Here is a 24,621-nt window from a genome sequence, read left to right on the forward strand (position 1 = left end):
AGCATAGATCTCAAATTTGTTAAATATATCTTCCTTATAATTTTTTTTCAGTTGTTCGTAATTCCACCCAGAGTGTCATCTTCTACACTTTGCATTCCTAGTTGAGCAATTAATGTTTAGATAATATATTATTTATTCTGCACTTTCAATCTGCTGCAATATTATTCATCTTGTACCCTAAACCGCTGTTATCACCTTGCAATTTAAAAATGACAGCACTTCAGAGGTGGCAGAAGGGATGAAGCCTATCTGCATGCATGCGTAGGTATGCTTTGCATGCTGTATATGCACACATATTTTGCATAACTACATCTAAGGCTTGGAAAATTCTGTAGAAATTCTAGTAAAGGTAAGTGAGTTTTAAAACTCCAAAATAAAGCTGGCAATCCAGCCTTCTTTCAAATCAATATAGCTCGGCCAGTCATAGCTCTACTGCTACTGTGAAAAGCACAGGCCTAAAGAGAAAAGAAATCAAAGATGTTTCAAAACTAACTGCATGATAAGCATTAACAAGCTAGCAATCACCCGCTCATTTGTGAAAAGAATTACTGGCACACCTTAATATGAAATACCTGATACCCTAAAAGGCACAAATGGCAGTAAACCAGCATCACACAACTATGATCTCTAGAATAAAAGGGGCTCCTGAGAGGAAGCATCCCAAAATAGACCGTTTTCAAAACGGAGACTGCAACCTGTAGCCTTAATTTAGACACATAGCCAACTGATAGTCATAACTAGTCAAGATGCAACTGGTAACTTGTGAGCAGTTACTGAACCTCAGACAAGCGCATCCAGCCGCAGACTCCAGAACCTCCACAACTGTAACTCCTTTTGACAGCTGCTCCATACAGAACGTTGCTACGCACTGGCAGCCCTTTCCTCTTCTTTTTTTCTTTTTGAATAGGGGTGGAGCAGGAAGAGAGAGAGACTCTGAAGGCACCTGCGTGATTAGCAGGCTCAGACAGACATTACTGTAGATAATGTGATTTACCTATGCTAAGCTGGTTTGTAGTGGCAGATGCATCGTCACATTCAGAGAGCTTCCAACTCTGTTCTTTAAAGCTGGCTCAAAGCTGTTTCTACACTGCATGGGCATGCTTATTTATAGAATATTTTCAAAAATTCACTGTCACTGAGACAGCCCTATTTCTGAACTGTAGTTTTGACTTCTTTATGAACTGTTCCACTTATCAAATGCTTTGACATGTTTTAAGTCAGAATCATGGAAATAAAACATGCAGATATAAATAACCTGAGAAAAGCTCTAACCACTTCTCAGCCACATGTTTTTCTGGTTACATATGGTTGTCTGAAATATTTTTTGTAAATGAGACAGGAAAGCAACTCCTTTTCTCATGATTTCCTTCAAAATCAGCATCTACAAGTCAGCCATCTGACATGCCATCTTTCACAAGCAACAGGTCTGAAATAACGCAACGTAAAAAGGTTTTCTTGCAGCCCCATCTTTTTGGGAAATAGCTCCTGCAGCATTCTGTACAAAAGCGAGCATCTCAAAACTGTTCTACCCTAAAATTTCAGCTCATAAAACCAACTTTAGATTCAAAGGACATTTTATTCTGGCAAAGGCTCCAGAATTACAGCAGTGTTTTTGTCGCCAGCCTCCAGTCTCCTGATTACCTTTCTTTTATGGAGCTAATGATGGCCTTGGCATTAATTCAACACCAGACAAGCTATCAGTGCAGCAAAATTTCGCCAAAAAGGGCCACTGTCAAAAGATAGTCTTTGGGGTGGGGGTGTAACAGAAAAGCATGCAGGAAAGGAAGATTCTGTGGACTGAATATAGTATGAATTTACATTTACTGTTGGGTTACATGCCCGTCACAGAGACTAACTAACCTTGAGTCACAGGCAGGTATTTTTCATCCAATTATTAAGAACCTCTGCATTCCCCTACAAGCCCCAAGAACCTTTGTAAGTGGTCAGTGATGAATAATCATGTGTGCACAACTCACATACACAGAGTAGACATTATACAATTGCCTTATAAATATCCTTATTCAGAATATGATGTACGTGTACACAAAAGGGCATATACATTTATATACATACACATATATCACACCAAACAATTTGCTCCATCTTTAACTTATATTTACCTTTTTCTAGCTCATTCTCTTACTCATTACTGTGTAAAAACCCCACATATATTACATAAATTAAAGGAAAAATTAACTCCCTATTAAATAATTTATATGAAAGAAAATTAGAAGGACGAAGAAAGTACTATTCAATAATAGATAGATTTTAAAAATTCTTATCCCAATCCCATATATTATTGAAAACATTATAGTTTACAAATTCGTGAAGAAACACAATTTCTTTGTTTATGTTCACATAATCTTTTTTAATCACAACTATGACACCATGTTGCAAATATTCTTTCAAGTGGCTAAAGTAACATTGTGATTTGTGCTTTATATGTCCTCCTCTCTTTTATTTTATTTTTTTTTTTTAACATTTTAATTGACTAAAACCCAGCTTAAGTAACTGGTAATAAGAGCTATTTCTCTACTAGCCAGTGTACTCAAAACTTGCTTTCAGGGAATCAAAACTGAACAGTCACATGGCTTTTCTTTCTTCCAGCTTTTCCAAAGTTCGCTCTTCCAGCCTGTTTACATAATTACTCATAGACTTCAAATTCTTCAATAATTCTTGTTTTCCATTTCTTCATAAGTTATGGAATGAAACCAAACTGATCACGTCAATAAAAATTTCATGTATTTCTTACCTTTTCTATTTCACGTTACTGCACTACCCAAAAAGGGTGTTGGGAAGAAAACATGAGAGATTTTCAGGAGCCTAAGGGGCTACTTTTGAGTGAATCTAATCTAATAACTTCTTCCTTTCTAATGTGATGAATTATACTCTCCAGTATAAGGTGTTCCAACAAATCTTTTAAACAGACAAACCAATTGCAGCATTTCGTTAATAATTTGGCAAGACCAGTGTTAGAAGCAGATATCCTGATGAATGGATACGCTGTGCAACAGATTACATGGTAATTTCAAGGCCACTAACATTTTCTTAAAGATTCTTCTTAGATTCAATATTATTATGACAGCTATTTTCACATATATAAATGTACAAGTTACTTATGGTAACTTTGAATTTACTGAACTGAAAATACAGAACTTGAAATTTAAGAAATTAACTTTAAAAAAAAATAATGACTACACCTATGTTGTTTGGTTTAATCTATTAACAATACTAATTCATACTGTACTTTGCACACTTCTTGCACAATACTGTGACAGGTAGCTGACAGTGTAACTAGAAGCAGAGTATGGCAGTGTATTTGCCACACGATACAGTTTCTCACTCTACGGAATATGTACCTGTTGGTTGTTTTTTCTGATCTTCAAACAAGTCAGCTGAACTTATAGAGGAGCTTCCAGAAAGTCTTTCTAGTCGAGCCCTTGCTTCATACTAGAAAAGAATTGAGAAGAAAAAGCATTGTAACAGTATACTGTCATCTTTCGAGGTCATGTCAGATAATTCATGAGATTATAGATACAGTTTTAGAACATACAAATCCAGCTGAAGTTAACCATTTTGAAAGTTGTTCCCATATTGTACTTTTCACATGACTTCAAGTCATGTGAGTTAGTCATCATCTCAACTCATTTCTGAGTCAAAGAGTGACATTTACCATTACAACACCAAAAGGCCTACTTACTACCTAAAAAAGGGGATTGCTGAAAAGGCAGAGGAGAATGAACCACACAACCATTAAAAATAACAACTAAAAAAAGTGAAATACAGTAGATGGGTAGGATAAGGAAAAAGCACTGCAGTTAGCATCATGTTAACCCTTCTAATCACGTGATGCTTTTAATTCAACTTTTTTCTGAGTTCCTTGGAGATGGTAGTACATTGTTTATATTTTTTTACATTACTATGCAAGTTGTTCATTTTTCATTAAAAATAGATTTTTTTAAATGACCCCTTGTCTCCAAAATGCAACATAATTTTAGTCTGTTTTTTATCCATAGGCTGACTCAATTACATGTAATTTGTTGAACCGTTTATCTGCTTGCTTAGCCTTACAATAGTAATAACGTTTCCCTGAAACAAATACAGAGGGGACAGCTGTTTTAACAATGGTTAGCATCAGTTTGGGTACTTAGAACAAATGAAGCAAGCCTTCACCCAGCATCAGGCTGATTCTTTCAAAAATAAAGACTGTTGAATCATATAGCCTATGACTTCTATCAGAGAGGAATGATGTTGGAGGCAAGATCCTACTTGTAGCTGTAACTCCTTAGGAAATACTAAACTATCAGAGTTATCAGAGACTTGTGCATTTATATCAAACAAATACTCAAGTGGGCATAATTCCATAAGCTTATTAATTCTATCAATTTTAACCATTCATTGCCTTCTCTCTAAGAACACCATGTTTATAGCCACAGAATATTTTAGCATTCAAAAATAGTTATCATTGCTTTCTACTTACATCAGCATTATCTTGCCTTCCAAAATACATGTCTGATGAAATTGCTTTCACATTGCCAAATTTTTTCTGTGCCTCATCTGTGTTTAAAGATGGTTCATATTCAGGCTTACGACGAGATGTAGGCCTAGAAGAAAAATAAACCGCATTAGTGAGCATAACTTTTATTTATATCATGGCAGAATACAATAACTCAAACAAGAAGCACTATCATCTTTGTTTTGTGAACACTAGAATTATAATTGTGATTTTTTAAAAATACAAATTAGTATGAAGCCAGAATAGTGAAATTCAGGCAACTAAGTTGATACAGCAGCAAAAAAAAATTCCAGTGACAGTTTTACAAGATGGTGAATATATAGTATTTCAAATTCATTAATCTTGTATCTTTATTTTTAGAGTTCATTTAAAAAGCAAGCCAAAATTATGTCAACAAGGATAAACTACTTCTACAAAACCTAAAAAAAAACCCGTCAGTGAAATTCAGATTTAATCATAACACTACAGAATGGCTCAACATCCTTTAAACTGTCACTGCCTTCCACCTCAAACATATATATTCAACACCTGCCTTTTTTAAAAAAAGTAAATGTACTCAAATGAGGAAGTAATAGTGTTACGGACATGAACTCCTATTTTGTGCAATATGTATCACATGTCCAGCCTTCGGGAAATATGCTTGTGTTCAAAAAAACAAAAGTTGTACTTAATTGCACAAACTGCATTGTACAGGTAATAAGAAAAAAGCAGAAAACATCAACCCCACATTCTTATATTTTCCATTTGATTACGAGAACAATACAGTTGTGAGAGAAGAAATATATTCATTTTTTTATGATCACAACAATCAGACCTGTTGTTTTCAAGTATCTTCAATACTTTCATCCTGAAAGCTGAGTACCCTACAGTTTCAGTCATTTGGTAACTGGGTTCTGCTCGGTTCATTAGGCAATAAATAAAGTAAGTAAAGCAAGTATGCTCTCAGAACAGTGCAAATATTTGAGTTTCTCTCCACATCTTTTGTCTAGTTTTTTTTTCTGAAATGCTTTGGAAATTGCCTCCAGTACATATACTCTAGAACACCACAGTGCTTAAAATGTCAATAACTAAACAGGAAATTCAGCTTACAAAGAAATTCATCTGGGAAGTCCCTAAATTGCTGATGAAAGTTACTGCCAAATTTTCCCCTCTAGACTGAAAAAAATCCCACTACTATGACCAAGACTCAAATCATATTAACAAGCTTGGACTCGCTGTACAAAAATCACTTGATTTTTTTTTTTGTATACCTGTCTGAAAATCCTGTACTTTTTGAAGTTAACATTACATCAACATCTCTACTGTTATTTTCTTTCTTCCAAAAAGAATCTGTATTGTCATCCCACTTAGAGAAGGTACTACTCCTCAAATCTGAAGAATCATAGTACCTAAAATAAAAGAAGAAAAAAAAAGTATTGAAAAAGTAGGAACTTTATATTGTTAAATAAATATTGCTATAATAAGTGTTCACTAGCAAGTAAGTTTTCAGCACAATGATAGTTGTCAATGAATAATTTTGATTTCATAATATTGGTTAGAAGCTTTGTGCAGTTGAATCCAATGGATTTTTGGTTTTTTGAACATGTATTTAACCAAATGAAAAGTTCAGCCTTTCTGTAGGCTCGATATGGTCATGAATATGCAGTGGACCGCCGGAAAGATCCAGTCCCATCAAAAACAGCAGAGCAAAGTTCTCATTACTTACAAAGTATTATTTCTTCTTTAGTGTCAGAGAAAGCACTGAGAAGAACATCGTCAAGATACCTGGCTGATTTAAGAGCTTCAGGAGCTAAGAAAACTTCAGGATGGATCCTGTGAACAAAGCATCATGATCCTACAAGGTAAAGTAGCCTGCTCCTAAAGGCCTGGTGCTCTTCACACTCTATACTAAGAAATCAGCTATGAAAAAAGCCACCACAACTTTCAAGGCATTTTGCAGACTCCAGTGATGTAAGAGCACTTAACCCATGGCATCCAGTTGTGCTGTGGTTCCACATGGGGCAAAGTTTAGTAACTAATGAGCTGACAGTTGCTAATCTCACAGTTCCATACAAGTCAAACTATAACCTATGCAAACTGAGAATCTGCTCCCATCTTCTAAGGCATCAACAAATACAGTTTAGAGCAAAAGAAAAGCCCTTGTCTCTGGTCCTGTATATATTTTAATATAAATATCAGTATTAAATGCCTCTGACTTTTGTAACACATTTTATAAAAACAAGGCTAAGTAACATTTCTTAAAAGTGAGTCTTAATTTAATAACACAATCTTCTCTTGCATATCAAAACTGCAGGGAAAACACAAACAGAAAGAAAAGGAAAAAAAAAAAAAAAAAGCATGTTTGTCAGTTCCAGTGGTACCTTATGTTGACCTTTTCCATTTTGATTATCTACACATATCTAAACTTATATGCAAAATACTTGGTAAAAAAAAAAACTTACTAAAATGCCAAAGATTAAGAATTTCCCTTTGTGGTTAAATAAACCACAAACTTATGAAAGTTTGGATATTACCAGGACAGGGAGTAAGATGATCAAAACAACAGGAGGGTAGCAGAATGGAACCATTCAATAAAACAAGCATGGGATATTAAAGTCCACACCCGTATTTTCTGAAAAGCACCTTTTAAAAAAAAAAAAAAAAAAAAAAACAACAAAACATTCTCCATGTTTATGTTATTAATAGTCAGAACACTGTTTTTGCAGCTTATGAGAAACATGAGAAACATGACACCTTCAGCTGCAGTTCCTCCCACCACTGCACATGGAAAATTGCAGGGACAGATCCGGAATTAACTTCTGCAGGGAGAGTCTCTCCCTCCTGACAGAGAGAGAAGTGCATTTAGAACTCTGAGCAAAGGAGACTCACTGCAACACAATCTTCATCTTCGCAATATCAGCCCACAGAGTTGATGTTGCACCCTGTACATTCCTGAAGGAATTTTTTCCTGCCTATTGAGGCTTTTTACCCTCTCCATCTTTTGGATACAAATGGAAAATCCAAAGTAAGAGTCATAGATGAAAGATGAAAAAAAAAGGAAAATCCCAGAATCTACTTTTGGAGGCACATCACTATACCAATTCAGTCTTTTACCACTTCTGTGAGCTTAGGTTATTTTGAGTGCAATACCTCATGTAAAATAAATAAAAGGAAGGCAGAAACTCCCAGACAAGAATGGTATAGTACCAGAAAGTAGTCGCTCTTCCAAATTTCTTTATTCAGCTGCATATGGCAAAGCACTACATGCTTCCTCCAACCAGTGTTATTTTCTTTTGGCCTGACTTCTCTTTCCATGTCATATGTTCGTGCAGTAGCAGAGTGTAGAAGCACAGTACACAACCTGCAAGGAACCTACTACATACCAATGCTGTTATTCCTGCCCACCTGATGAAGAAGCCACAGCAATCTTTAAAAATTCCATATGGGTGTGTAATAACAAACAAGGTGTGCACAGTGCTTTGTGAAAGCATATATGAAGCTATCCAATCTCACAATGGCCATCAAAACCATGGGATGGCTACAAGAGTTGATTTGAATAAAATAACTTATGTTCTCCATCCTTCCGTTTCAGGTTTTCACAACTTTGCAAAATGCTTCTTCAGCATTTGGGCAGGGTAGAGGGAGAAAGAAAAAATGCATTTAATATAAAATAAAATTTTATATCGTCATGTTCATAAAGATTTTCTTAACTGTAGCAAAAAGTAAAATTAAAATCCAAGGACTTTGAGAGGCTTCAATTATATATCTAAACCTTGAGACATTAAGCTTGCTTAATTTACAGATACTTACCAGCACTCTAATAACCAGCATAACTATTTTGCTTCTGGGCATATACTAAATTATGTTAAATTTACTTTACCTCTATTTTAAAGTCATAGCTTGGAACAAAGGATAATAATCACCTTACAAACCTTACCAAGTCCAATGATCTGACTTTAAACTTTCTTTAAAGAGAATTACTTTTGTATACCAACTCTAATTAGATTCTACTATTGCTATAACTAGAAGAACAGCTGGGAACAGCTAGGTTACAATTTATCTTCTAATTATTGAACCAAAACACATTAAAACACCTCTTCTATAATTAATTATTTGCCTGCTAGTAGGCTTATGAATAATTTGAGACCAGTAACAGTTCTTTTCAAGGAACAAATAAAGAAGTATTGAAATGATAGGTTTTATTTTACAAGACTGCTGCCAGTTTACTTGGTACCATATTTGCATTTCTGCCACTAGTGATTACACAGCAAAGTAACGACACAAAAGCCTTAGTGTTTTTATTTGCCTGTCTACAAGTAACTCAGTACTATTTTTCATGTTTCTGTGCCACCAATCCAATAAAGGCAGTTGATAAAAGCAACACCTGTTTTGATCTATCAGTCCAGAAACAGCTGTTCCATTGCAATGAGTGTCTGTAGAACTAATGCTTTTTTCTTCTCCCTCCCAACAGCAGTATTTTATAATTTGCTTTGCATTCATGATTAAAAAAAAAATTGTCAATTACTTTTTGCTTACATTTTATGATAAATACTTAAAAGTCTATCAGGTAAGACTGCAGACATCTACACAATACATCCAAAACACAAGACAAATACATCAAGATTATTTACTTTTTTGCATTCGGCATGCATCCAGTTAAAAGACTGATGCAACTGTAGTATATTTGGGCCCCTCACTACAAGAAAGGCATTGAGGCAGTGGAGCATGTCCAAAGAAGAGCAACAAAGCTGGTGAAGGGTCTGGAGCACAAGTCTTAAGAAGAGCGGCTGAGGGAGCTGGGGTTGTTCAGCCCGGAGAAAAGGAGGCTGAGGGGACAGAGACCTTATCACTCTCCTCCTGAAAGGAGGTTGCGGTGAGGTGGGTGTCAGTCTCTTCTCTCAAGTAACAACCAATAGGAAAAGAGGAAATGGCCTGAAGTTGTGCCAGGGGAAGTTTAGATTGGATAGTAAGAAAAATTTCTTCAGCAAAAGGGTTGTCAAGCATTGGAACAGGCTACCCAGGGAGGTGGTGGAGTCACCACCATAAAAGACATATAGATATGGTGCTTAGGGATAGTGGTGGACTTGGCAGTGCTAGCTTAACGGTTGGACTTGATGATCTTAAAGGTCTTTTCCAACCTAAATTATTCTATGATTCTATCTAGTATCAGACTTTGACAGTTGTTTAATTTTAAATTGAAAGCTGAAGACAGTAGCATATGGAAAAAAAACCATTCTGATAAAAAAATAACTTGATTTGATATACAGTAAGTAAAAATTTAGAAGTCAACTGTCTGTGCAAGTAGAGACTAGACCCTGAACAAGATAAAACCTGTAAGCACATAATTCAGACTACCTTCTCCTCAGAAAAAGTAACTCCTCCTCTTTATAAATGCATCTGTCATTGACGTAAGGTCAACTATTTCACAAACTTTTCTGATTCAGATATCCCCTGAAAATACGCTATGTGAGTAGACATGTCCAATTGTCTTCTGTTCTGATCTTAAGTTCCAAATATCTTGTGTATATTTGAACATGTAATTTGCATACACTTCTACACCCACTCAAAATAAAAAGCTTATACATTACCTTGAACTAGAAGAGAAATATGAGTCTTCTACATCATCCGTGTACTTTTTCTTCGGCTTTTCAATTGCAGGTGTTTCCTGCTCTATTGTTTGCAAATCTGAGGTGACCGAGTGAGAAATGCCACTGGGGAGAGGAAGAAAATAAGTATGTAAAGAGATTACAAAGCTCACACCCTAAAAAAAAAAAAAAAAAAAAAAAAAGGAAGAAATGAAAGCCCAAATCTAGTTTCTGAAGCTTGCTGATAAAGCCCAAGCTATACAAACATTTAAGAAGAAAGGAGGAATTAAAGAAAAAAAAAAAAAAAACACAAAAAACCCTGGAAAACTCAACTGCAGTTCTCTGAAGTAGTGACAGGACTTCTGAACACACAGACCATTCCAACAGCTGGAAAACACAGCAATGTGATTTTTTTTCAGAGTTTTGGCTTATAAAACACAGAATATACTTAGGTTGCTACTGTTCACTGAAAACATCCTGATTACCTTCCTCATAGTCCACTAATGGAGGCAAACACCCTACAGACATCCTACAACGTAGGTTAACATCTGACTGGAGGGTTAGAACTTCAATCTATCATAAGCAATCCTGCCCTTCCCTCTGACAAATACCAGACTCTTTGATGATATTGTTTAAGTTTCCATAACACATTTCAGTATATTTTTTTCATTTCCTAAGTAAAACAAAGGATAACTGCATAAAGCCAGAGAGTATTTTAAATACAGGTTATAGAACTTCACATACCTTCTGTTGCTGCCAAATCCCATGCCAAGTCTCTCCAATTCATTTTTCTTCTTACCAGACAGATTTAACTTTTCTTCTTTTGTTCTCATATCAAGATCTCTGTAGGCCAGCCGTAAGGATGATACGCTAGAAGAAAACATACAGTTAACACGTAACTGTAAAATGCTACACTGAATGCCCAATCCAATAATACTGGTAGAAAAATAACAATATATATTGTAGCACTGTATTTTGTATGTTCTGTGATTATTGAAAATATTCATTATTAATTGGATTAAGTTCCAACTATAAGGATGGGAGAAAGTCAGTGGAGAAGACTGTCTATACAATCCCCTAGTTTATGTATGAGCAGGTAGTCTTTTTCAAAACTAATGTCAAACATGTTAATGTTAAAAGTTCAGGACACAGTTGTGCTTCACCAATAAGTAAACCCGAAAAAGTCTTTTTTTTTCCACAGTCCTTATTCTATGTGATACCAAATAATTGTCAAAATCACCCAACTCTGACATACTACAGTACTGTGGCATTCATTACGTAATACTACTAATATTTTCCCATAAGGCGCAGTTTGGCCCTACTATGTCACCTCCCTTCACCTCCTCTTCGTGCTCCCAGTGGTTTTAACACTTGCTATATATTCCGTGTTACGGAAACTCTGAAGCATCTAAAGCTTAAAATTTTTTGCACAACTGGCAACACATTTTATCATCTGCAACATCCTCACAGTTCAGATATAGCAGGCTGTCTTTCTGAGACACCATGAACCTTCCTATACCTCAAAACAATCTTAACTATTTTCCTCTGTAGCAGAGGCAGAGGTTTTTAATCTCGATTACAGAACTGTAGAAATGCTGACTAAATTTAATTTGTTAAGTTAAAAGGGATAAAAATAGAAATTATAATGAGTAATAGAGCAATATTTTAATTCATAAGTTGTGACTGCCATAAAGCACAAATGGACACTATCAGAAGAAAGCTAAATGAGATTTAGGAATGCTGCTGGCAGACCTTCTGCTGCAAGTAGAAAGGAAGTGCTTAAGTCTGAAAACCCTTGCAACCTTCCATCCATTTTCTGTAGAAGTAGGAATGAAAAGAAAACAAGTTTTTGACCAAGGAGTATTTTCTGCCAGTGTGTCTCTTAACTACTTGATTACTGAAACCGGCTCTTCTCGGCTTGATTTTTAGATGCCCCTACCAGAGTTCATACCCTGCTGGTTAGTGCATCTCCTGCAAGACAGTAACTGTGTGGCTGAACCTGTTAGAACGAAAAGGGCACAGCATCTGGTCATCTTCCTTCACAGACAAGGGATGTAGGTACCAGTCTGCTATAAAGAACAGGACATCACTCCTCCACCGATAACGCATTTAAAAGAGGAGAGCCATCTCAGCCTCGTGATGATTAGGTATCCTTTAATTGGGGTTTTCAGAGGACTTGGAGCCAGAACTAAAAAATCACCACATCTTATGTTCAGACACTTATAACAATAAAAGCCAGACACAATCCGGGACACATCTGTGGAACGATGTTTGAAACCAATAAAATAAAAAAAATACATCTTCAAAGCACAGAGAGTGTTCAGGGACGCTTAAAATAAATTCTTACAGTTTAAGGCCAACTGTTACACAGAAAATTGAAAAAGTTCTCTAAAATTCAACTTGAAAATGTTACTGATAAAATCTACCCAGCACTTTAAGTAGAAAGATTAGCAGCCCATCCTATGAAATCTGTTTTATGAACACCAAAGATCTTATTTGCTGTTCATTAAAACAAAAAGGGATAACGATCAATTTTTTTTTGAAGTAACTCCTTTGGAATTCTCTTGTCAGTGCACAGTAGAAAATAAAGAAACTCTGTAACAATTATAAAATCACATTTTGAGTTTTAAGCCTCAGTCAGGACTCTTTCTCCTTCTAAGTACAAGGCTACATAAGCACCACTTCCATTCCTGCAACATAACAAAGCCACATTGAATTAATTTACTAAAGCTCAGTACTCAAGTTTTTAAAAGTAAAATCACCACACAAATTAGCTGGACGTAAATGCAATTTTAAAAGTATTCACTCTCCTTTACTTTTGGTATATACTGCCATCTACAGTTAAAAGTCCAAAAAGTTAATCTCAAGGGAAACACAGTTATCTTGCCTCTACTGGGATAGGATCCATAAACTAAAGTGTACGTGCACCCCTCATGTTTGCAGACATTTTTAGGCAGTTCTGGCCACTGCAGAAAGGTTGCAGCAACCTTATACTAAAGGTTGCCTTAGATCTATATAGAGTTATACATTTCTTAAACAAAACCTCAATCATTCCTTGGGACTTTCTTCCAAACTGAATGATAACATTAAATATATTATCATTAAAGAATAATAATAAATAATTATGAACAATCATTTTTCTTTATATTTAGTAGACCGTTCCTCTGAGTCACTCTATGGGTAGTTTTTGGCAATGACTGAGAAGCATGACTCTGTGGTAAAAATACTTCAGGAAAAATTAATGATCCCCTTGTGATTAATATGTTTGATGCACACAGAACAGCCATTTCTGCAGAGGCTACATACAAGATTACAGACCAAAAAGCTTAGTACCACGAGCTCCAAGTGATCCTGTAATTGTGTAATAAATCAGAAAATTTCTCAATAGCTTATAAAAATGATACATCTTAGCAGTTAAGAGAGGATTTTAAGCTTTACAATAGTAAAAGTGTACACTCTTCTAATAGACTGATTTTGATGACAGCTAACAAAATGTTAAAAAAGAAAAACATGTAGCAGAGAAATGTAGGTGGAAGGAACCAGGAAGAGCACCCTCTAAGCTTTAGGGCTGAGTATCTATTAAGATGGACTAACAAATTCGAGGCCTCAAACAAAAATATTCAAAGGGTTTTGGTGAAAATGAAGGCAGTTCCAGTATAAAACAGCTGAAACTTAAGTACACAATTGTAGCCATACTGCCCTCTGCCTTCAGCACAGAAACTGTCATCCAGTGAGTACAAATAAAGTTGGATATTTTTATGTTTCCTATGCTCTTAGAAAGACTATTTTAAATAGCGTTGAGTTCACTACATCAAAATAAAATAAAGTAGGTAACTAGCAAGGGGTAAAGAAAGCTCGAGAGGGAAGTGTCTTCTGTGGTAATACTTAAATTTAACATGTTTTAGATTTATTTCACATTTCATTCATACATATCAGTAGAACGTATCCTTATTTTCTGTGTTAAATAAGAGTAACGCTGAGGTTATTTTTAACAATAGCATTGGGCTATTTCTATAGTAAATCATCAACCGTAGAAACATACACTTAATGTATGCCAAAGAAAGGGCAAAGGGGGAATTACTGTTTGGCACACCTCATTCACATTTTGGATTTCTTTTAAAGCAAGAACTGAAGTTTTATTTGCATGAGCTAATCTCTGGTAGTAGTCAAAATGTTGACAATGACCTCATTAACATGAAATTAGGCTTCATGTTTTATCATTGTATATATAATTCATACTTACAGTGGTTCTTCCTTAGTTTTCTTACTGCTATGAAGATCCTCTTGCTCCTTCATTTTATCTACAGCTTGTGCTTGTTTTTCAATCTCATTAAAGCTTTGGCTGCTCACTTTTTGTGCCCCCAAACCACCTTTTTTGGCACCGAGCTTGATTTATTGAAAAACAAAAAACAAAAGCCCCAACATTATAACTGAGACAATTAAATCACCTCAGCTGACTTTACAGGCAACTTTGAAAGGAACAGCAAACACTATAATCTGTTCGGGAGCATATGCAAACAGCAATGAAACTTTGGAGGAGAGAAAATATTTTTTTCATGTTTTGATCCTCTACATGCTTCCTCTACTAACTCTTAGAAATTCAGTTAGTTCTGCAGTCAACCATCACACAGTAATTAAACTATTATATTTTAATTGTTCAGAGGTTGGCATGTTCAAATAAATGTCATAATATATAGCACAACTTCAGTTTCTTAATAATGATTTTGTTGCATAGGAATAATATAATAACATTAGTTGCAATGGAACCATTTGGTGCTCATTTACTTAATTCACAATTTACATTTAGAAGTGGCGAAGATTCTTCAATTAGTTCTTAGTGGGGCCACTGCCAGTGTGTTATCTTAAGATTAAGTATCAATTCATTCATATGTTTAATAAACTGTACATAGCTATTTACTGATTTATGGTAGGAGAGAAATATACAAGTTTTGATATACATGTATGCATGATTAGCCTTCACACGTGACAAAGCATTGTAAAGTCTTTTTAGGTAAACACGTCAGCTGAAAGGCTCCAGTTTTGCACTTGTTCTTTTAAAATAATTCTATTCCTAGTCCGTATTACCTCAATAGAGTGATACATATTTTCTCACTCTGATTGTCAAAGATTTAAAAAACACTTATCACTTCAAATACGAATAAATACAATGAAGATGATTCAGATGGTGGCACAGCACTCAAACTGCTGTTCTTAGTCTCCCATATGTTTAGTTCCTCATCTGCAACACCACAGCAATATTAATTTTCACAATATATTTGTCTTGACTTTTTAATGCTTTAAAGTCTTCATGAAAAAGTTCTGGCCTATGTATATAGAGTTTTAGGCTCTGACACTAGAGTTCACAAACTGAACATGCACCTGTGAACTCAGCTATATTGTTCCTACTGTAAGGGAATATACCTGCATAAATCATTTAGAATAAGACATTTCTCTTGCGTATTACGGCCCTCTAATGGGAGCAAGAAATAATAGGTTTTAATCTAAATTACTCTTCTGCTCCAATAAATCTTCAACATCTTTTGACTGTATGTCAAAAGATTGGCCCAGGCTTAAAAGAAGTGACTCCCTGTAACATACTGTCAACCCTAATAACCTAATACTAGAGCTATTTTCTTGTGACTCAGAAGCCAAACATTCAAAATCTAGCTTTTCTGAGCTAACTTGAGTTAACTTGAGTTGTCTTACTCAGCCTTCAGGTTCCTTGAACTGTCAATACTTGAATCTCCTCATGCCTTCTTTACAGAGACCAGATGCCTAAGTGTTAAGACCCCATGCAGAAACAAGTCTGTAAACTATCTTGAAACTATTTTCAATTGAATGCAGCTGCAAGTTATCTGTAAATGGAACCAAATATCATACTGCTGTGTGGTGTGAGATGAGGACTGCTCCTGAAAAACATCTGAATGCCTCAAACTGACCTCATATTGACAGATTACACCACACGTGCATATTTAGCCGCTCAAAAGTACCATTGGAACTCTCTGTTCTCAGGATTTGCTACGAAAAGATCTCAATGCCAACTAACTTAGATGAAAGTCTGAAGAAGCCTTGCAACCCAGTATCAGCAAGTGAAAAGAAAGGTTACAAAGCATCAGTGTAGTTGCAGGGACAATGGTTGTGAAAAGAACCAAAGAGAAGTGTGATACAGACCTTGACATCAATATATGCTTTGACTTTTTTTATTTTACTCATTTTTTAAAAGATATCACCTGCTGTTCGGGTCCAGACAGCACAAGGAAAATTACCCCCAGATACACATGTAGAAATCTAGATAGTCTGGGAGCTACATACACATAAATAGACTTAGAATTTATCTGAGGTCAGAAAACAACCCACAGATCTAAAACACTCTATTACATAACAACAGTAACCTGCCAGACAAATTCATCTTAACAATAATCCATTTTCAAACAGGCCATTGGCTGTTTAGATATAGAAACGGTTTTCAATGCCATTTCAGTTTCATAAATCATTACTGATACAAGTACTCTTTAGTGCTAACTTACATGATACATTTCCAGATTGCAATCTACATATTTCCAGAGATCTATAATACATACTAAAATATATATTATTTATACACACTTACCCCCTTCTTAGCTTGATTTGGCTTCTTTTTTATGAAGGTGGTGTTCTCTGCAAGGATTAGATTTACATTACTTGATATATAATTTTATTAATTCCAGAACTGCAGAAGATAATTACCATAATATCAGCCTCAAAACAGTTTTGGGAATTTATTTTAAAGCCTTGAAGTACTACAGTTTCTACACTAACAGACTAAGAAACTAAACTGAGTTACAGAGAACGGAGCTGTAAATATCTCCAAGAAAATGTGTGAAACTGCCTCTGATTGAGGATATGACATCTCTTGTAAATACATAGTACAAATAAAATTACAGCTCAGTTTTCAGTTGTAGATATCTGCTAGTAAACAGAACAAGAATGCGGGACTTACTATTCTGAATCAGACTAGAGGTCCACCTGATTCTGTACCATTTCCAAGATTAACTGTTTCCTGGATAGAAAAGCATTGGCTATGTCTAAAACCACTAATGATACAGATAAAATATAACTGTATCATCATAAAAAATATCACAAGCATTATCAGAGGTGACAACATACTCTATCACTAGATTGAATAGCTTTGTTCAACTGCCGAAGTACAGTATTGGGAGCTTGAAAGTTACAGCCTTAATGCTTTGTATTAAATCTTGAACCACAGAAAAGAAATGAACCTACATTCTCCTCTGCATGAAGTCTGACACAACTCCTGATCTTGATATGTTTAATGAGACCCTATTAGGACTCACTACATTCTGTGAGGCACTGTATTGTGCCTTCCTGACAACTACCCTGAGCAAGGGTAAATCTCGCACAACCGCAAGTTTTCAATCAACTCATAGTGAACGCTTGCACATACAGAAAAACTGTTCTGAGCTGAAATTTAGTTGGAAACAGCCATATATAGAACAGAGATTCTTCACATAAGATAGAACTTCTGATGTTCAAAATAAGAAAAGCACTTGATTTATGAGAACATATGTTAAAGATACAAATGACAAAACCAGGAAGTGTATGCAGTTAACTACTTTTCCTAGTCTCCAGCTCTCAGAAAAAAAAAACCAACAAAAACAAACTCAACCAAGTGAATATAAAAACAGTGGAAACCACCATACCTTCTTGAAGCACTGAGTTAGACCCAGCCACCACTTCTTTACTACCCTTGAGCTGCTGAAAATCAATGCTCTTTATTCTCAGAAACCTGCTCCTGCATGATGATCCTCAAAATGATAAATCACTGATGTATTTCATTCTATTCTATTTTCCTCAACTTTTTTTTACTTACTTAATAGTATGATACACTCTTCAGTGTTAAGTAAATTAAGACTCTTGCATTGAAGATATTGTATTACAAATACAAGATTCTTCCAGTTTAAATTTTTACATTCAGTTTTCCAAAAAGGAAGCAAAAACTATGTCTAGATAGAGAGACTGACCTATTAGTACAAGATGTGTTTGCTTAAAATAAATAACAGGCCATTAATCACAGCACAATGCTCTATTCCACTTGTGTGCCTTAAATGCACAACTTAAAGCAGTCTAACAGGAGGTGCAAAACATTACTGGTCACCTTTATTAGGTGTGATACCCGTAGCATTTAAATTCATCAGGTTGGCTAAGACAAGACAGATAAAACCAGAACCACACTGACTAAAACTCATTTCTTAGAAGTACACTGTTTAACAGAAGAAGTTGTAACAAAAATTCAGATGTTTCAATTAACTCATGCACACTAATACTAAAGTAAGAATTCCATATCTCTTGCCAGTCATACATTCTCTGTACAAATGAATACTTAAGTACACTATACTGGCTGCTATCTTCTTCTTCTCATTACCTAATGTAGCTTTTGGTGACGTACTAAGGCAATCAACACTTGGTCCATGTTCTGGTCCTAAAACATAATGAATAACAATAGTAAGAATATAAGAAGGCTCTTTAGAATGCTTAAAATACCAAAACACAACTCTCAGTACTCAGGGTACTGTTCGATACATATAGTGTAATGTGTTATTTCTATCACAGCTTTAACAGTTACTGAAAGAGCAGCAGGTGCCCAAAGATTCATCTGAAGTCTTTTGAATTAAACTTCAATTTGGATTTCTATTAAATGTTATTAAAGGAACATGCAGTCTCACACATTCTAGCATAATCCCTCTAAAAAGTCCTTCCTCTCCAAAATTACTGGGTTATTAGCATGGTTAGGTTATTGAAGTATTAAAGTAGGGTAAAAACAGTCTAAACAAGGAGACTACCAGAAACATGCAGCTTATTGTTAACAAAGAATCAGTCATACCTTCACAGCATTCTGGAATATTTTCTGAAGTTTTCTGCTGTAGAGAAACTGCTTCTGGCTCTGATAACACCCACTCTGTATTCTTTGCCTTGAAAAAAATTACAAAATCAAACATAAAATAGAACACAGTAAATAAATATGAGCACTGAGCTCAAAGATTGCCTAAGCACCACTGATTATTTAATATTGGATTGTTATGATTACAGCTTCTGGGTTTAAAACCTGTTCTCAGAAGGGCAATTATTAAAGTTACAAAAAATGTCTACCTTTATTAAAAGTGAGCTGGTTTCAAACCACTCCTGAGCACCTGTATTTCTCTCTCAGGAATTTCAATATGTCTACCATCCAAAAAAAATAATATATATTTTAATTGTGTTTACATTTATTTACTGTATGCTGGCTATTAATTTTCTTTATTCATAACATTAAAACAGTACAGGATATCTGGATCATTTATTTACACAGAATCACCAAACCTTCTCCCCACACTAAGTTCTTACACTTCCTATTTTCTAACATTTAAATTTCAATTGTGAGCAGTCCTCTCAAGCCTTTCTGGTGAGTCCTCCCATGTTCCTCAGACACATCCTCCTCACAGGCAGGCTTGTGACCTGGTCACAACAGTATCTTCCGTAGTATTATCAATGCTGTGCCACTGCCAGTTCATGCTTATTCTTCCCTAAAACCTCAGTCTGAAAACTTCCTGACATCTCTCTCAAAACACCCATACCCAAACAATCTCTTACCTAGAGGTACAGAGACTACTTGTCTCTAACCTCCTGCCTTTGCAGCTACCTGAAGTTTGCTGTGAAAATTTACTTAAGAGGATTCGTATTAAATTCCTACCTCTTGTCCTCGATCTCAAAAATATTTGAAAAAAAACTGTACTAGAAAGCAATTATACTAGAACATTTAATATTGTTGCAATACTTAGAAATACTAGGTATAGTAACAACTTAATTGCTCGAAGTTTAAGATCCCGATTGCTGAAGATGTTTTCGCAGGTATTTTTCAAATACCAGACTCAAGAGAGTCTCTGAAATACTAATCTATGAAATAAACACAGCATCTATCACCTTAAGGATGTAGGATCAAATAAACAAAAACCAACAGTAGCAATAACCTTCAGAAATGTTACTTCAACTTTTTCAAAGAGGATGCAAGTATTTTGGAGGAAGAAAAAAAAAGCCTCTGCTTACTGACTAAAAACCAAAGTTATCACATAGTATATTTAAACCAGGGCACTCCTAAGCAAGGAATCATGAGTCCAAGTGGAATTGTATGCCTACAGAAAAAAAAAATAGTTTCATTCCACATTTAGCTACTATTTGGGTCATTCTAAATTATCACGTTAGAAAGTGGTTCAGATCGAGGAAGAATTTTGAGACCCACAGAAGTAAACGCAGATAAATGTTAACTGCCCAATCTACCCTTTCTCTATAAGGCTTTCTTTCAGGGTTTCATCTTCATCTGAGAGCACACAGTTAACCTAAGTGTTTAGAAAACTAACAAGAATTAAATATAGGTAATATATACCTTGGGAGAAACATGGGATGCAAAAAAATCTTCCTCTTTGTTTTGAGGTGACACAGGTGGCATTCCACATCCATCTGTCCACAACTAGAATTAAAAGAGAGAGAGTATTTTACAGGACAATTGGATTAATATATTTTTTTCAAATGCTAATCTTAAAGCTACTTATTTTTTCAAGTTAAAGATTTATTGTTTTTTTTTTCCTGTACATACTTTTTTCTTACAAATTTATTCAAGCTTTAATACATGACATTCCCTTTTTTTTTATTTCATACATCTTTGATGTGTTCCTTCACACTACCCATTTCCAGTCTAACAAAATGCTCAGTATAAGCTCTGCTCCAGTAATACTGTCAACATTTAGTATCATTAGAGCTTTATAATAACTAAGTTTTTCTCATGTTCTCACATAAGATATTTTCTTTTTAATATTCTTATTTTACCCAAAGTAAAAAAACCTGAAAATGTAACACTAGCAGTCACTGGAAACAGTTTTTGGAATTGTATCAGTGTGGTCTGGTACTCTGATGAATTCTCCTGCCTAGTCTTAAGAGTCCCAAAACCTCTGCTACAATTAAAACAGAGTTTTTCAAGATGGTAACTAACATTTTTAAGCTATACCTGATCTGAGGGCAGGCTGGAAGGCCGATGGTGCCACAGGTCATTCTTAGCATCATGTAGGACAGAACTATAACCTGTGATCAGCACTCCAAGGTTTCTCACAGGCAAATAATTTCATATGGTTCTTTCTAGTATGTGCAAAAGATACCTGACAAGAAACAGCCACCTCTGTCAAAAAGGTTACTGACTGTGCAACAAGCTTACCTCATCATTCAACAATCAACTGAAGCAGTAAGACAGAGAATAAATTTTTTAAAGTGTGACAGCTGAGGGGATGGTTGGTATTAAGTCTAGTTATCTGAATAATTTACTTCAGCAATTTAATCACTTAAGCTTGCAGTACAGAATTCAAAAATACATTTACTGAAATTTTAAAATAAGAAATACATAGTTAATATCAAACAATTGGATGGAATCTGTAGTTGAAGCAAGATAATCACAGTTCTTCAAAGTGTCATTTGGGAACTTACCGCCAACTTAAATACATATAGTATATTATATTTACTTGAACACATTTTATGCATAAAGCTGTTTAAGTCAAAAGAAATATTCTCTTAAGTTAGTGATGTGAACTATATCGTCTGTAACATTTATAATACGTAATTGTTATAATCCATTAAATTTCATGCTATTTGATGCATAAATTAGAAAAAAGCCCAAGCCTTCTTGCTTTTTTGTTAATTCTCACTCATCTGATCAACTTCAAATTAATCAGTCACAGACTTTAACAAGCTTCATTAAACAACCAAAACATGCCTTGTTTTTATGCAGAAGAGAACTACTGTCAAACTTATTTAATACCTCAGCAAACTAGTTCTGCATACCTTGCTAATAACTTCTTCCTGTCAGCAACCTAAGCTAATGTTTTGACAGCATGCAGGAACTGGTTTAGCATTTCTAATGGAGAACAGCAAGTTCAGGACATATATAACTTTCTAATTTTTCAAATATTATTTTTGTAGGGAAAAAAGCAAAACACACACATTTACCTGTTCAAACCAGATCTCAATTAAATCACAAATATTTTGTAGTTAATTCCATTAGCACTTTCACATTTTTACATGCTGTACTTCTCAATAATAATTCAGTTCCAGATAAGCAAAAATAAAGACACTACATAGTTCATGGAGAAGCGTCGACATTTTTGTTGTGCAATACCATGAATATAATTTTGGAACACACTTGCAAAGAAGTTTCCATTTCCATTCCATTGAAGAATACTTGAAGTTTCTACAAGTTACTGCAAATGTTAAAATTAATGTTTTGGATAATCCAGAAGTGATTCTGAAATACCCAGTTGAGCTCTATCTCAATATTCTTTTTTCAAACAAAAAAGGTAAGCCACAAAAAGTTTACTCCCCAGCTTGCCTATTCACTGCAATGTCTATCAGTACCTGTCAAAGATAGATAATCTTCTACATTACTAATTAGAAACTTAAAATTACTCTAGGAGGAAAGAAGATAAAGTTTTTCAGAAATCTTAATGACAAAGGACACACATTACTCACATCAGTACCATGCTTTCTTGTCGCCTGTGTTGCAAGAGATTTAATCTTCTCCTTATAAAGTTGAGCACCACGACTGTTATACTTTGCATTGGTATCATTTGTTGTACATCCATGTTGATGGAAAAAAGCAGACTATGAAGCAAAATACAGAAAATGTTGTAAGAAACGGGTTTAAAAACTAATGCAATTTAACATAAAAGTATATTGCAATGCAGCAAAATACTCTGCTCCTCTACTTAAATCTAATCTACACAGACTTCATAATTTAAAAGATCCCAGAAATAAAAACTCCATTCTGGCAACCTCTTTATGTAGTAATAAAACAACAGAAAAAAACCCAAATAAATTAATGGAATGATTTAAAAGCATATACAAATGCAAGCTTGTCATCATATACAAAGAATCCTAGTTCTGAAATTAAGTGTAGAAAGGAAGAGATAAAATTAACTGCCAGTATCTGTGCTTCAAAGGATGTTCCTGATATTCTAAAAGACACTGCTTGGCTTCATCTCCAGCATGCTAGAGAGAACAATGTATGTTCAATAGCATCAAAATGATTGTATAAAATTGGTGTTCCTTCAAGAAAAAAAGTGTGTATGCAAACATATATGTACCCATATATATGTATATGTTTTTGTATTTATATAAAAATATAAATATATAAATGAAAAATTGTATTCCAATTTAGTATCTTAAAAGAAAAGCAGACCAATACATATCAGAGTTCCACAAGTTGTTTGAAAGATCAAAAAAAAAATCATTTTCTCAGTACCTAGAACTGACGAGTAAATCTTATCATACATTCTTGCACAGAAGAACACATCAGACTATTACAGTAAAACATAATAAACAAGCTTCTGATAGGATCAGCAAGTCTAGATAACCTCAGGTTATGACCTCATAGGCTGCAATTGCAAAGCATAAATCTAGTACACAACTACCAGACTTCATATAAAAATTAAACAACCACCATGCAGGAAAGTGATAATGCCAGTCAGCTTCTGTGATTACAACTGAAACAGTCTTAAACATCAGAGATGCCAAAAAGATTGTGCATTTTTGCATTAAAATACACACCAACGAACTTGATATTCAGAGCTTTTTATTTGTAAACCCCAACACCAATCATCATAGAGATCTACTCAGAAAAGAAAAGAAACTAAGAACGTTTCAGATTTTTTAGCAATCTGACACACAGCTACAAAGCTCAGGACTACCATTATCAAAGACCATGAGGCAATTATAGAATACAAATTATTACTATCAATCTGATAGTGCTTCTAAACAGTAATTAGTAAAAACAGAATGTGGCATTTAATTGGATCAGAAAGAGAATATTTTTTAAATGCAATTAGAAGAAAAAACATTAATTTTAATTCTTAAAATGTCCAGACGGTTTACTAAACTGGTCTTCAAAGTTTCAGGTGTTAACCTTCCTAGGTAATCCAAAACAGGGCATCATGAATTTGAGGTATTTGAGGGGTGGCTGTGGGTATATTGCACCTCTTGGTACAATGGATGACAGGAAACGGTGATATCCGAGCACAACAACAAAAACTCATAAAATTAAATAATAAAAGTTTACTGTTATTCTTCTTTCTAACATTAACTGAAGTACTTTTCAAACTTTGCCATCTCTTCTTTCCAACTGCCTCAAACCCTTTGTATAGTAAAGTTTATATAGTTTAACCAAAGCTTTTAAGCCTTTTGCTAAAAAATAAAATGTTTTTAATGCAAAATCTCTCTCTTCTGATTAGTCAAAACTGATTTTTATGTACTAAGTGGCATAACAGAAATTCAATGAGTATTAATATAGAAAGGTGTAACTTAGAAAGGACAGGTAGAAGAAAAAGAGGGAGAAGACACCACGCGACTGCTCAGGTCTATAGGTCAGAGACAGTGTACCTGCTGAATGCCTAATTCAAAGAAAAAGATTTCATTGGAAAATCCAGAAGTGGAAGATAAGTAATAAAGATCCTGAATTTATCAATTTTTGTA

General features: G+C 34.7%; 1 protein-coding gene across 1 annotated transcript in view; it reads right to left on the reverse strand.

Annotated features, from left to right (window-relative positions):
• The window catches only part of ARFGAP3 (ARF GTPase activating protein 3), a 35,125-nt gene that overhangs the window by 2,082 nt on the left and 8,422 nt on the right, over positions 1-24,621 (reverse strand). Inside the window, exons 4-14 of the mRNA XM_086757386.1 lie at positions 22,624-22,755; positions 20,498-20,581; positions 18,962-19,049; positions 18,503-18,559; positions 16,691-16,737; positions 14,324-14,466; positions 10,825-10,950; positions 10,084-10,206; positions 5,767-5,904; positions 4,481-4,604; positions 3,360-3,450 (exon numbers count right to left, since the gene is read on the reverse strand). Coding sequence (XP_086613512.1) covers positions 3,360-3,450; positions 4,481-4,604; positions 5,767-5,904; positions 10,084-10,206; positions 10,825-10,950; positions 14,324-14,466; positions 16,691-16,737; positions 18,503-18,559; positions 18,962-19,049; positions 20,498-20,581; positions 22,624-22,755 — 1,153 coding nt within the window. The remainder of the gene's footprint in view (positions 1-3,359; positions 3,451-4,480; positions 4,605-5,766; positions 5,905-10,083; positions 10,207-10,824; positions 10,951-14,323; positions 14,467-16,690; positions 16,738-18,502; positions 18,560-18,961; positions 19,050-20,497; positions 20,582-22,623; positions 22,756-24,621) is intronic.

Source organism: Chlamydotis macqueenii, chromosome 1 (assembly GCF_036417535.1).
Source record: "Chlamydotis macqueenii isolate bChlMac1 chromosome 1, bChlMac1.mat, whole genome shotgun sequence".
Lineage (NCBI taxonomy): Eukaryota > Metazoa > Chordata > Aves > Otidiformes > Otididae > Chlamydotis > Chlamydotis macqueenii.